Source organism: Phlebotomus papatasi, chromosome 2 (genome assembly GCF_024763615.1).
Source record: "Phlebotomus papatasi isolate M1 chromosome 2, Ppap_2.1, whole genome shotgun sequence".
NCBI classification, from domain to species: Eukaryota; Metazoa; Arthropoda; class Insecta; order Diptera; family Psychodidae; genus Phlebotomus; species Phlebotomus papatasi.
This window is the reverse complement of record NC_077223.1, coordinates 93682707-93698036: the sequence shown is the minus strand read 5'-3', so window position 1 is coordinate 93698036 and position 15330 is coordinate 93682707. Positions and strand designations below refer to the sequence as shown.

General features: G+C 31.5%; 1 protein-coding gene across 3 annotated transcripts in view; it reads left to right on the top strand.

Annotated features, from left to right (window-relative positions):
* The window catches only part of LOC129802458 (diuretic hormone class 2), a 73505-nt gene extending 69006 nt beyond the window's left edge, over positions 1-4499 (top strand). For all 3 annotated transcript variants that reach the window (XM_055848268.1, XM_055848269.1, XM_055848267.1), the window contains exon 4: positions 3755-4499. In XM_055848268.1, coding sequence (XP_055704243.1) covers positions 3755-3914 — 160 coding nt within the window. In that variant the 3' untranslated portion in view covers positions 3915-4499. The remainder of the gene's footprint in view (positions 1-3754) is intronic.
* Positions 4500-15330: the final 10831 nt, after the last annotated feature.

Below are 15330 nucleotides of genomic sequence, written 5' to 3'. Positions count from 1 at the left end.
CTTTTATGACTATAAAAACTTAAATGGATAACCATAATTTAGAAGAACATCGAAACCTGAGATAATTTTAGCAGCATCTTGCTAAACCTTGCAACATATTTTTCTGTCTTTATATAGTCTGTCCTAATTCATCAAAATTTTCAAGTGCTTTATACATTTTTGATTAGAACATTCAATAACTCTTTATGAAGAGAATTAGGCATAAGATACCTTCGAAATAAGCCAATCATAGATATACCTTTTTGTGATTCTCCATGAACCATGCATAATTCTTTAAGGCTATAGTGTTCTTTTGGATGAGAAATAATAAATTACTAAAATAAATAAATTTCTCACTATGAATTACTTAATAAAGACCTAAACTTTAAAAAATAGTATTGAATTAAATTGGCTTCCTTAGACTGTCTTCAGACCAAAGGTTTAGCCCAGTTCCTGAGGGCTTCAAAACCTTCAGCAACAACCGATTTCTTTTATTATTCAGAATCTAATTAATCAAATCAGAAGTCGAAATTCTCCACAAAATCTTGACCGATAAGAAATTAGAGAATTTAAGCCATATGGCTAAGCTCAGATCTGATGCCCGTATTAAGGTCTTATGATCCTGACAGAGATTATGTGGTAGAAACTAAACTATATTAGAGAATTAGAGATAACAACCTCAAGTATTCATTCATTCATCATTTCCAACCACTTGTTCCAATCAGGGTCGCAGGCATAGGACACCTAAGTTAGTAACCTACACCCGTCGATCCTCCGTTAGTTCAGGAAGATGTTGGCGAACGATATCAAGTTGATTCCAGGCAAGATTCTGAAGGTGATCCAGTCACCTTGTCCTAAGTTTGCCCCTTGTCGAGGTCCCTCTAAAATGGCTTTCATAGCTTTTCTGACTTCTCTTCACTCATATACGCTGAACATGATCACATTACACAATTTGTGAACTCTCATCTCAACTCTAAGATCGTCAGCTCCTCACAAACGGCTACGTTTCTCACTTGATAGCGTCGAGTGCGTCGAGTGATTTCATTAACTGCCTAAAGATATCCCATGTCGGCAGCTTGAATTCTATCTAGATATTACACTAGATTATGTGCTGGACACACTTATGATAGGGGAGACTGGGGCAAAAAGTAACAAAACGGATATTTCATTTTTTTTACTAGCTACCCTAGCGCCCCAAAAATTTCTAACTAGTTCAGTTTTATAAGAAATTTACTGCTCTACAACTTTGTGAAAGTCATTTTCCTCTATTTTGTAAGGAAATATATTTATCGAGCTATTTTGTAATAGGTAATTTTGTGACCATTCTCAAAAATGCTGGGGCAAATAGTACCAGGTATGGGATATTATTACATTTTGATTTGCTTTATTACGAGCTTTTGTAAATTTAAAAAAAAATAGCTAGGTGACATATTTTCAAAGGAAATTTATTCCTCTACACCTTTTTAAAACACAGTTCTCTCTATCTGAACGAGAAAAACGTTTTTCAAGCTATTTTAGAAAAAACACACAAGAGACTGCTAATCGTTTGACCAATGACAACAAAAAGCAGCGAAACGCGGAAATGATGTTTCTTATCGCCGTGAGACATCAAAAATTGCTTCGGTCTTTGTTACTTTTTGCTCCATACCTTATGTTACTTTTTACCCCAAGTGGTCATTTTTAATAAAAGGATTTCTGGAGAAAAGAATCTTTGTAAAATTCTAAAATAGATAGTGGTTTCGTATTCAAAGAATCCAAATCATTTAGGAAATACTTACCAGTGCATCAATTTTGGAAAATAAGTAGGTAAAAATTCATATCTGTTGTAAGGAAAACATTTCAAAAATAGGGCTAAAAATTTCAATATTTTTTTTTATTTTCTGAATTCCTTGTTCGAATTCTAAGAAACTTACGACTTTGAAGAATGTCTATGGAGGCCACCTATGAAAAAAATTCAAGCCGCTATCTCTTTTATCTTGAAAGATATTGAATTTTCAAATTTTCATTTTGTGAGTTTTTACCCCAGTCTCCTCTACGATTTATATTTTAAACTGTCTAACATAATTATAATCAAAAGAATGATTAGATGGCATTTCCATCAGTTTTAGACTAAGCCGTCTCTTGGCTTAAGCAAATAAATGGCTTAGTTAATGGAAAGCTCAGGGGCTCATCAAACCTAATTAAAATGAAGCTATTTTTCACTTTTCCCTTGTAAAAATGTTGAAGATATTGCACCGCGACTTAAAAAAATTTTCCCCCTCTGAAGATCCAAAATTTAGAATTGCCTTCACGAATGAGACGAGATTTGAGGATGTCATATCGTTGTTCCATATGTTTGATCATTAACAGACCTATAAGCCAAACAGTTAGAGATATTTGCTGACCGTTTTAGAGTAATAGTGCTTTTTTCTGAGTCCCGCCCGACAGGGTTTGATAGGAATCCCGCTTAATGCTATTTTGGTGGGCAGCTTCCCTGGTGGCGGTGGGAGGCTCTGAATGGATGTGGCTTGTTATCGTTTTTCTGCTTGCCCTGTTCACTCTCGAAGGTGATCTATTAGAATTAGATGTTCTGCGCCGGGTGCCCCATTAGTCCGATGTCTGACCGTTCTTTCTGATTCCTCGCTGTTCTGTCCTGGGCGATTTTCTCTTTCCCAGCTTCACCAGTTTCTCTTTTTCCTGTGATTTGTGATGGGACAAACCTGTGATCTTCCAAGAGAGGAGCATTTCGATGGTGGGGTCGATCCTCGGCGAAGCTAAGACGGCAACGGACGCATGGTATGGGTGGGATTAACGTGGAGTTGAATAAATAAATTATAAAATTATAAACTATTCACTTCACTTTTATCAGTTGCCCTACATTTTTTTTTTTGGAAATATTTCAAAAACCCATCATGCGATTTTTTAATATGTTTTAAAAGTTTTTTTTTTTCTGAATGTCAAATGTTAAAAAAAACTTAGCATATTTCTCAATAGATTAGAATTCCGGACAAATATGAATGCGTCCCAATCTATTATTATGATACCCCCTACTCTAGTCTAACAGTAAGGGGCAAGTTTAATATTAATTTACAATCTGGATACAGCACTGGAATCCAATGTTCATTACACGAAAGCGGAAAGATTCCATGCTTCGTACGATCCCAAGCATCCCAAGCTTCATAATGACTAAGTTTTTTCTATGTTTATCCAATAATTGGGACTTATCGCACCTATATTTTAAAAATCATAGGAAATGCCCAGTTTTTAAAATAAACAGGAAAAAATTAGTCATTACGATGCTTCGGAACATACGAAGCATGGGAACTTTACCTTACCGCACAAAAATTTATGACCAAAGATTTTCAACTAACAATATTTTCTTCCCACACATTCATTATCAATCATAAAATTCTGAACTTTAAAATTTAAAAAAAAATTAAAAACTCAAATTAAAAAAAACTGTTGTATTTTAATTAATATTTTTCTCTATATATTATTAAACTAACCAAAAAATGCATAAACGATTCTTAATTTCCTTGGAGCAAAACGCATAATATGAAAATTCGTGGTGTAATTTTCCTTGCAAAGTTACAACCTCTTGCAGATGTTGGGGAAGGAAAGTAAATACATATTGTTATCACAGAAGCACCTTTCCATGGATGAAGTTTTTCTTGATGTACAAATTAATTTATGCAAAATCACGTTCACTTTTTACTACGCTCACGTTCATTGATGTTCTGACTTTTAATTGAGACCATCTTTTTTCCATGTCTCATCCCTTGGTGTTGTGCTGCAGCTCAAAACGAACTGTGGATTTTGGACTGGCGAGAGGATTTTCCGGGATTCAAGAAGCTAAGCATCGCATGGGACTTGCAGCAGCCAACTATGCTGGTGGACCTGGTAGGAAGAGGCGGTCGGACTCAACTCCTGTGGCTCCTCCAGACAGTGAAGCTTAAGTTAGGAGGCTAATCTGAGACAAGATATAGGACAGCAGTTCACCCATCTCTTCCCCCACCGAATGCAAAAGAAAATCACAGCATTCATCCTGTTCTTTCTTTACCTTTTGCCAAATATTTCTCAATTTACCCTCTTTTATTCTCCTTCAGAGCCAAATTTGCAGCATTTTCTCTCCCCTTCTTTGTTAACGAATCGATGAGAATTACATGGATATACATATAAAAATTATTAAAGCAAAAAAATAAAAATAAATAATGTGGAAAAAACTGTGTAAAACCATTTAGGTTAGAGTCTGTTCCTTGCACTTTTTTCTGACACCGTCAAAAGTATTAAAAAAAAACATGTCATTCAATTTTAAAACATGAATTTGCGTCTAAATTATACAATAAATTTTAAATTACTATGGTGTACATGAGAAATACAAGATATATATATATATACATAAATATGAATGAAAAGAAAACTAAAAAACTATCTCTATATGTAAATGTTGGCAAAAGAATTACATTAAAAATTAATGTAGATGAATTACTATATGTTATGATTACCACACATGAAATATATTAGTTGAGTTTTATTATTTATTTACTCTCTTTTAATATATTATTTTTATCATAAGAATCTTATGGATATTTAATTTTTTCTACCGTTGCATTTTCAGCATTTGAAAATATATAATTCTAGCAGATTCTTGTCTTGACTAAAGAGTTATAACCAGTGACTTGCATTCACTAAGTATAGTTATATTAGTGTATATCTGTATACCAGTGTGTCTCGGGTGAGGTCATGTACCCAAATTCACTACTATACAGCCAAGACTTGAAAATATTCCTAAATTACCTCCCAAGTAACCTTTGTATTATTAAACTTTTATCAGTTTGAATAGGGGGAGTAGGGCACCTTTGAATTGGGGCAGTTTTGAAATTTGGCTTTTTCCTATTTTTAATTGAAATTGAGCCTTATCTTAAGGGGTTACGTGGGTCACGCATATTAAAAGAAACAACGTATTTCCTTGACTTCTTTTTTAAGATATTAAAAAAATATTTAATTCAAGCTCTCAGGCATATAAAGGCACAACATTTTAACTATAGGGTAACGTGTAGTATTTCGGAACACTTTTTAGCACTTTCAAGTTGTAAACAGCTTAACGACTTCTCAAATTATTTTTTCTTTGTTGATACAAATATTTATGTTCCTTATCCTGTCCAGAATAAGATTCTGATCGAAAAATGTTGAAAATTGCATAATTTTTTTTATACAAAATAGCAAAATATGTAAAGATGTAAAAGTGGTATATTTCGGGACAGACAAAAGTCGCTATTATGTAAATAAATCGTCAGTTAAATCAGCATTTGTCGTAACTTCATTTTTGCGATTTTGAGATATAATCATATTTAGAATCGGCGTAATTTTGTTTATTAAACGCACTTGATAAAAAGAAACTTTTATAAGCCCATTAAAAATTATTTTAAAGAAAAATTATCGTAAGTTCCCTTAATAAATAAAAATTTATCATAATTTGTCGTAACTTCCATTTTTGGGGAAGTTACGACAAATTTCCATACAAAATTTTCTCTAATCCGTTATTGCCGTAACTTCTTTTGTACATTTGTGTGGCTTGTAATTTGCAGCAAAATTGTAATATTTCTCAACAAAACGTTCACATACTTTTTCAAATATCCAAAGACAGTGCTAATCATACGATATTAAATCATTTTAATTCAATATTTATGAGAAAAAAGTCAGAAAAAATCCCTGCCCATCTGTTATTGATTCAAAACAAAACAAACAACGCGGCGCACAAAATTTATCCAATAAAATTTATGAAATAAAAGCTTTTAGGGATAGGAATAACAGTTTAATTAATTAATTTAGTCAAATAGACGCTTATTATCACTAGAGTAAATGAAATTGATATAATGCATCTTTGAAAATTGTCGTAACTTCTAGGATTTCCATACATTGGAAGTTATGGCTTTATAAACGATGGAAGTTATGATAAAATCTTATTGTGTTTCATCGGACATATATCTCTATATCTCAGCTTTTAAAACATTTTATAAAGATTTTCTCTTACAGTTAACTTACAGTTTATTAGTGTCACTTTTTTTATTTTGGCTCAAAAGTATCGCATTCGGGGCTAATTTTTAAGAAAAATAAAGCTGAACTGAAAATATCGTTTCCTGAAAAGTTGTCAAAAGGAAGTTACGACAAATGTTGATTTAACTGACGAAATTTCACCGAGCCTGATTATTTACCTTTAAGTAAAAGGTCTAAACTTCGCTCTTTCATAAAAAAATTGTTTAAATTTCACTTGTAAAGTGACTAAAATCGAAAAAAACTAAGCACTGTTTGTGTTGACATCTGCAAAATTGACCACTCTCAAGGTTTTGTAAAAAGTGGAATGTGACACTCACAATTCACGCGTATTTCACGCCTTAAATTAAATAAAATTTCAGAAGTTTTATGTTTATCTGATACGTAAAGAGCTTAATATTTCATATAGAACTTAAAAATAATTAGAAAACAAATATTTATAGCATTTTTGAATGTGTTCCAAAATACCCATATTATGTCCCGAAAAGCACCTTGTCCAGAAATACCACACGTTACCCTATTTCCTGAAATTTTCATTTCAAAATTTTTAAAACATCAATATTTGGGACTTGAATTTTTGGGGGAGGTTTTTGAAAAAAAACATACTTTTCGGTGGATAAGATTTCTCAGAGTCTATTCATCTGACGTCGAAAAACTGCATTAGCCGATGAGCTAAAATCGTACTTGAACGGTAGAATTTTTTTGTAAATTTATCACAATTGATTTTACAAGAGAAAACGTTGCGTATAATACGCCTAAATTTGTTTTTTTTTTGTTGAAAATTTTGGAAATAATCCAATTTTCATTTTTAAAAAATCTACCGTTTCAGTACGAGTTAAATTAGTTTAACTTATCAGATAACAGGAAATATAATAGTTTCTTAACGACAGATAAATATACTTTGAGAAATCTTGTCCACCAAAAAGTAATTTTTTTTCACAAAAAGTTCTCCAAAAATCAGGTCCCAACGGCTAAACTTTAAAGATTTTCAAATGAAAATTTAAAAAAAAAATTATTGTACTTTTATATGCTTAAGAAACTTAAATGAAAATAAAAATTTATTATGTTAAAAGAAAATTATTAGATAAAATTCGGTGTTTTCCAGTCGTTTTGACTCACGTAACCCCTCAATATATTATTTTAGCTTCACAATTGATCTATAAAGCTAAATTATATCATGATAAGATCCAATTTCATTTAAAAATAAAGGAAAAAAAGAAAAAAATCTCTATTTTAAAGCTGTCCAAATTCAAAGATGCCCTACTTCCCCTCTGTCGCACTGTGGTTAACTTAGTGACACATTAATGATTTGGGTGTTTTGAAATTTTGGCTCGCGTAACATATAGAGGAGACGGGGGAAAATTTGACAAATTGAAAATTTCAAAATACAATATCTTGTAAGACAAATAAGACCAATGCGAATTTTCTTTTATTTTTTCTAAGAGACTTACACATTTCTATTATATTAGTTAGCTTATTATCAATTATTGATAATTACGTGATAATTATGTGTACGAGTAGAGGAAAGTACTCTCCCTTTGAACGTTTATGCCTTCGAATAATATGAATTTAATTTAATTTTTTGTAAGAGACTTATACATATTTCTATTAAATATTCGTTAGCTTACCATCAATTATTGATATTTATGTGAAAATTATTTTTTCTTAAGGGGTTACATGGGTCACTCAGGTCAAAAAATAGGCCCTTTTTCTGATAATAATTTATTATGTCGAAAATATTTTAGAAATTCCAACTTTTAGGATATGAAAGAGTAATTTTAGAACAAAATAAAAAAAATTGAAAAATTTTGAAAATTCGACCGTTGGTAGCTGATTTTCGGAACCATTCCTCAAAAAACAGACCTTGTGGTAGGCAGAATTTCACCCAGTAGGTTCATCTGATATCAAAAAACCGAATATACTCTGTTAGAGGATTAGTTGGACCCGTAGATGAACGAAGGATTTTTGAAAAAAAAAACAAAATTTGGATTTTTGGCAAAAGTTTTTGTAAAAAGGCATCAATTTTACTCTATTTTTCAACACATTTTGTATTGTAAAAATAGTTCTGATTAAAGGAAGTGCAAATCCTTTATTCAAATACTAGATAATACTTCTCAAAACAAGTATGCAAAATTTCAGAAAGACCGGTTCAGTAGACTCTGAGTAATCTTGACTACCGCATATGCGCGCGCTGGCGGAATGCATAACTAAAACTGGTCTACTTCCGAGAGTTTTATTTCAATTGACTTGAGATTTTCAGAAAATATTTTTCAAATGTTATACCATAAAATAAAAAAAAATAAAAAAAATTTGATTTTTTTCATCTGAGAGACCCATGTAACCCCTTAAGATAAATAAAAGAAATTCAAATTATTCGAAAAAATTAACGGTGAAAGGGAGAGTACTTTCCGTCTTACTTTTTTGCGGAAACACATTCAAATAAGAGGTCAGCGAACAGACGGTTGTGCCCTTGGAAGATTTTCTTAGCTGTTAGAGGATTAAAAAAGCTCTTTGTTCGTTAGAATCTTTTTTTCTATTTAATCATAATCTTTAGCAATAAGCTAAAATCTCATAGGAAATTTATTTTCTATTAAAAATCAATTATAGGGGAGGTGGGGCTACTTGGAACTATGGGGCTACATTGTTATACGATTTTTTCGCATATTTCTAATGGAAACTTGGTTTTAACTTGATGTAATTTAGATAGACAAAACAATTATGGATGTAATAAAATAATTGTAAGGTCTAACTTCATTTAGAAATAGGGTAAAAAATCGTATAACAATATAACCCCAACTCCCCCTAATATTTTTTTCTACTTTATTAATCCTCAATGGCCAACCTTTTAATATGCAAAAATGGTAATGAGATTAATGTTTTCTATCCTAATTATGGTCCAATAAACTCAAAATCATCATTCACTTTTTTCAAATTTATTTAATAAAATATACAAAATAGAATGAAATCTAGGGTGAAACGAACACCTTTTTGACACTTTAAAAACTTAGGTCAATTCAACTCTATTTTTTAGTATTTGGAATTTGAAAATTGATAAATTTTATCAAAAATTAATTTAGAGCTATATTGAGTCTTCGGAAGCTTTTATACCTCTTCCCGGAAACAGAGTAAATTTGAAGTTCAAAGACTACAGGAAATGCTCAACTGAAGAAAAGTGAGGGTGGTGAGTGTTAATTGCAAACTGAGAATCTCGGCAGGAAAAGAAGAAGCGTGAGAAAGTGGAGAGACACTCACCTTAAGAAGAGAAATGCATCTAAATGAGGTGGTGACGAATAAAATAATCAATTCGTCGAGTGGGTGGATAGAAAGTCTTTCATCCAGACTCTCTCTGTGACCCAATTATTCACTGCATCAATCAATTCTCTCCTCCTCAAACAGTACCATCTCCACACTGCACATTCTCTGCCAGAGGGAAAACTCATCTTTCGCTTCCAAGGGACCGTTTTCAGACGCTTCGCAATGTACCCAGGCTATGGAAACTCTTGACATGGATGTCACTCGTCGGTCAGAGAACTTGAGGCTATCAATTTCACAATTTGCATTCCTTGACACAAACAGATTTCTTTCCTGGTACCAATTTCCTGATTTAGTACAATAGAAACAAACAACAAGGAGTTTGTGTTGAAATGAATTGATTGGTTTTAAAGGTTTTAAACATTTCAATCTGCATGTTTGTGTTCCGTAAAGCAAAGTTTGGGGAAAAAAACTGAAAAGGATTATATAACATTTGTCACACAATGGGTTAAATGGTAAATTATAGCCCTATAATAGTAAAAAAACTTACGAAAAATTCCTCTTAAGAAAACTGATAATGTGCCAAAGGTTATATTATATTCAATAAATTATTAAAAAGGGATGGCAAAATGTCAAAAGTCCTTAATTAAGTACTTACTCAGAAAAAAATATTTTGTAAAATTGTTCGTAAATATTTGTGAAATCCTACGGAGGACTTACGAAATGCTCGTGAGTCGTATAACCCACAAACAAGTTCGTAAAATTTTGTACTTTTTTCACAAACATTGTTCGAAAACTGATCATTTGACGAACATTTTTTAGTACTTTTACAAACGTTTGTTCGTAAATGTTCGTAAACACACAAAAAAATGTTCGTAAAATTTTGTCATTTGTTCGTATTTGTTCGTAAATTTTTGCCAAACAAAAATTTACATTTAACATTTTTTGTGTGTTTACGAACATTTACTAACAAATGTTTGTAAAAGTACAAAAAATGTTCGTCAAATGATCAGTTTTCGAACAATGTTTGTGAAAAAAGTACAAAATTTTACGAACTTGTTTGTGGGATATACGATTTACGAACATTTCGTAAGTCCTCCATGACTTCACAAACATTTACGAACAGTTTTACAAAATATTTTTTTTCTGTGTAGAAACTATTTAATTAAGGACTTTTACAAAGGCCTTATTTAAGTACTTAGCATTAAGGCTGAGTCCTTTCATATTAGTTTCGCTATTCGCTACTAATAGCTGACGTTTGTCCCATTTCCGTATATTTCTTAAGTAGTTGGATATTCTAACGACGTTATCACACTGGCACATTAAAATTTTAATGTGATTCACATTAATTGTCGCTTGTGAGCGTCCAAATATGTTATTTGTGTCTTTGAGTCACTTAATATTTGGGGTTTTTCTATTTATTTATAAAGAAGTGGACTTGGCCTGCAAAAATAAGTTTAAATTTACCTAAAGCACAAATATTTTTTCACATTAAAAAATTAAAGAGAAAATCGCATTAATTTTTCACATTAATGCTATAAATCAATTTATATCAAATTTTGCGGGCCAAGTCTACCTTTTTATCAACAAATAGATCAAATTTTGAATATAAAATTATTCAAACACACAAATTACACATTTGGACTCTCACAAGCGACAATTAATGTTAATCATATTAAAATTTTAATGTGCAAGTGTGATAACACAGTAAATCTCCTTCAAATTAAGTCTTTGAGCTAAAAATTTATTAAATATACTTAATAAGTACTTAATGTTTTAGCCGAGATATCAAACCTACGAGATGCTTTTTTAAACGTACTTGCCAGTAGTTTTACAAAAATAAAAGAATAACACAATTATGTGAAGATAGGTTTTTTGATTAAAATACTTTATTGGCACACCGATTTACTAATCTTTTTGTCATTTTAATTGTTATTACTTACACAATTACTGTTTTTTTTATACTGAAGTTTTGTCTTTTTTTAAACCTTTCGACAAAACATTCTATCAAGAGAGATTTTATGTAATAAAAGATATTTTTTTTTTATTTAAAAATTTATTTTTACTAAATATATAATCAATGTTTTTACTATAAGTCTACATTTGCACATACTGCGAAACTGTCAATTGACGCATTTTCCATGTCAATAATTTTTATCTGCAACTTCTTAACAAAATTTTTCTTAGTTGAGGTTACTGAATTCACTTTAGAAAATGCTACTTTCACAAAATTATTTATAAATAAATTTGTATGAAAACAATTCTTCAGTATTCTCACAATATAGAATTCACCCACAACATTCCATTGAGTAACTTTATCTTTCCAAGAAATCCTGTATTTCACTGTAAAATGCCACTCTTCAATCATGCCCACAAAGTTCCCGGCAGAAACCAATTATTCCCATTTTCCTCTCAAACGCACACGGGACAAACTTACCACTGACTGAAGAAGATGAATGATTAGGAAAGCAGTTGAAGAAATTCACGTGTCGTCAATAAAGTCGATCACCACAGAGAGATGTCCGGTCCAGATATAAGTAATGTAATATGTGGCGTTCCTCTGACGACAGCAAGTGATAATTTTCAATCATGCACAAGGATACATTTTGGTTTTGAGATTGTCATGCACGACTGATATATTGTGTAAAAGAATATATGACAGAAATAGTGAAAATTTATAACACTTCACTCTATGAGCAGTTCATACACTTTGCTGGAAAGTTTTCAAAAAAGTTCTAGTCTATTGTGCTTCTGAGAAATTTTAAACTCAATATTTTAATCTTGACAAACTTCTTCTTTGTCAGAGCAATAATTTTGTATTCCATATTTGGAATTTTCCTTAAATTATATTTATAATAAAATTCAACGTCTATTTTATGCTTTTCAAATTAGGTCAGAATTAAAGCCGCTAAAGTTTAATCCTTCAGTTAATTTTACAGAAAACTTGTTCAAAAGAAACTTTGATTCTCAAGCTGAAAATACGTATTTATAAGCTAATGACAGTGATATAAGATAAGGAAATTAAATGAGATTAAACCAATGAAACTTCTGGCAGCAAGGATTCTTTTTTGGCAACCTCAAAGCGCTTGCAATTTAAAGAGCATCCATATCGAATATAGGGGAAAGGCTCATAATTTTGTCCAGTTTCTTATTTTGGACACTTTGAGGATAACACTGGACACTAAAAATAAATTGATTAAAATGATGGATTTTTATTCCAATATTTGATGAATAATGAATTCTATCTAAATATTTGTTCTTTTTGAAAGATTTTGACACTAAATACGTTAAATTTTGAATATGATTTGAGTTGAAATTGCTTTGTTGAAAATTCAGTGTGAGCAATTGCTTACGAGAAATATGACAGAACTTCGTGTTTACTTCAGTTCTTATTTAGCTGTGGTGAAGTACTAACAATGTTTCTTCGGTTTTTTTGAGTGATATTATTGAATACTCATTGAATATTGTGTTGATTCACGTTAATGGTGATTTGTACATTTGATCTGAAGTGAGATTTGCCTTGTGAATTAGATTTTTCGTGTGAAAAATGGGAAATGTTTTAAGACATTTACCAGTGAGGTGATGGCTCTTATTTTGGACAGGTGTTTTTCTCACGAAATTGCGTGAAATTTTAGCTTTTGTGATGACTAGGTTGGACAAATGTCTGGAGAAACAAAGGAGCATCATCTCTACGAAAGAGATGTAGCGAGAAATGCCTTGAAAGGCTCCCGGAAACGCCAGGGAATGAGCGAATCCGCACGTACTTGGAGCACCGAAGTCAACTCACTTTAATGAATGATATGGAAAGTTTCGGGGCTTCTGTGACATTCTACGTTTCCCTTACATGAACAGGAAGAGGACTTGGCAAGATTGGTTCATGAAATGAAGAACAATGGGCATCCTATTGAGGCGGATTAGCTGTCCAAATTTACAGCCAAATTGGACAAATTAATAAACAAGTTGTCCAAAATAAGAGCCAAAGTCACCTCTACATATCAATTCATTTTTAAACGTATTAAAACTAATTTTAATAAAAATAAGACGATAATAGCTTGCTAAGTTTCTAAACAACCCTTCTGAAAAGAGAGTAACAAGAAATGTCTTGAAAATATCGCACTACAAATTTGGAACTTCGATGCTTATAAGCATACTGTCCAAAATTATGAGCCCTTACCCTAAGGATAAAGTACTCCAGGTAAATAACGTTCTCTAATTATTGTCAATATTATTAAAATTGGAAAACTATGTTAATTTTTTATCTCATCAACGAGTCAAGGAATTTTAATAAGTTTGAGAACTGTTTTAAAGATTTTGAGACACATATTACAATTATATAACGATAACTTGAATTATTAACCAAAGCCAAAATAGCTTAAAGGCAGAATCACATTGACAATAAAATGCTCGCCGTAGCCTCACAGTATTTCGTTAATTTACGCATTTTCATTGCAATTCTTACGCAAATTCTCGATTACCGTATTACCTTATCTCATACTCGGTAGCACTAGGTGAAAATAATATTAAAAAATTGAAGAAATTAAACGAAAATTCGATAAACGGTGAGCAAAAAAAACTGTAAGATCGTACAGTTTTTTTGCTCACTATTTAGGGAGAGATGGGGCTACTTTAAGCTGCGGGGCTATATTGTTGTACGAATTTTTTGCATATTTCTAATGGAAACTGAGTTTAATACGATGCAAATATGGATAGACAAAATAATTGTCTATCTAAATAAAATAATTGTAAGGATCAGATTAATTTAGAGATAGGCGAAAAATTCGTATAACAATCTAGCCCCACAGCTCAAAGTAGCCCCACCTGCCCCTATCGCATTTTCGTTTTATTTCTTCAATTTTCTTACATTATTTTCACCTAGTGCCACCGAGTATGAGATAAGGTAATATGGTAATCGAGAATTTGCGTAAGAATTCCAATGAAAATACGTAAATTAACGAAATACGGTGAGAATTTTACTTTCAATGTGATTCTGCCCTAAATACAAGATATTTATCAATCGATTGGCTGTAAGGATTCATTTGATGTTCTTTGAATCTTAGACATAATCAGCATTAGTTTCAACTTATTTATCAGTTCGACTCTACAGGGGCACAATTTTATTTTTTCTATTTTGATAGTTTTAGAGAGTCAGCAAATCGTGGCACGTACCTATTGTTAAAAGTAAAAGTTACGATGAGTCTTCTGAACATTTGTTTATAAATATTGAAAATCTCTGGTCCATGTATACATAAACATAAGAACTAAGTAAGAGGAACCTAGAGGAATTCTAGACAATTTATAAAAATAATTGTTCAGTTTCTAAAATCAACCCGGAAGGTTTTTAAAATTGATCCTATAAAACTTTCAAGATCAATCGGTCTATTTCTAAAATCAATCCCAATCCCAAATGAACTAAAATTCGGGAAGTATTTTAAAAAAGTTTCAAAATATTTCTTAAATCAAATACTGTAATTTTCAGAAACTTTGAAAAATTATTATTAAAAATAAGACAGTTACGTACTTGGAGAAAAATTTACCCAATTTTTAGAGAATCCGAATTCTGAATATAAAGCATGTATACGATAAATTTCCCCATTGAAAAATGGCTCTTAAATATTAACTACAATAAGGTAAAGTATCCTCGAGTCGACTGTCTCTCGACTCGACCACCCTGGGTTCCTTACGTTCCTTAAGTCGACCGATGGAAATATTTATTCAATATTTATTTTTGCAATAATATTTAGCGAATGGTTTAACATCATTGAGTCAATTATTTCATAAATAATACGAATCAGTTGCAAACAAATAAATATACAAAAATATACAAGAAAATTCCAGAAGATCTGGGATTTCCTGGATGAAGCTCCAGGAATCATCTGACCACAGAATGTATCTGAAGTGCTTTGAGCATTATGAACAAGAAAATCCCAGAAGATCTGGGATTTCTGGAGGAAGCTGGAGAAATCTTCTGATCAACTTGGTTATTTTTGGGTGTTCTTGACAAAATACGGAAGAAAATCCCAGAAAATCTGTGAATCTCTGACTAGACTGGTGTTTTTAGTATTGAAG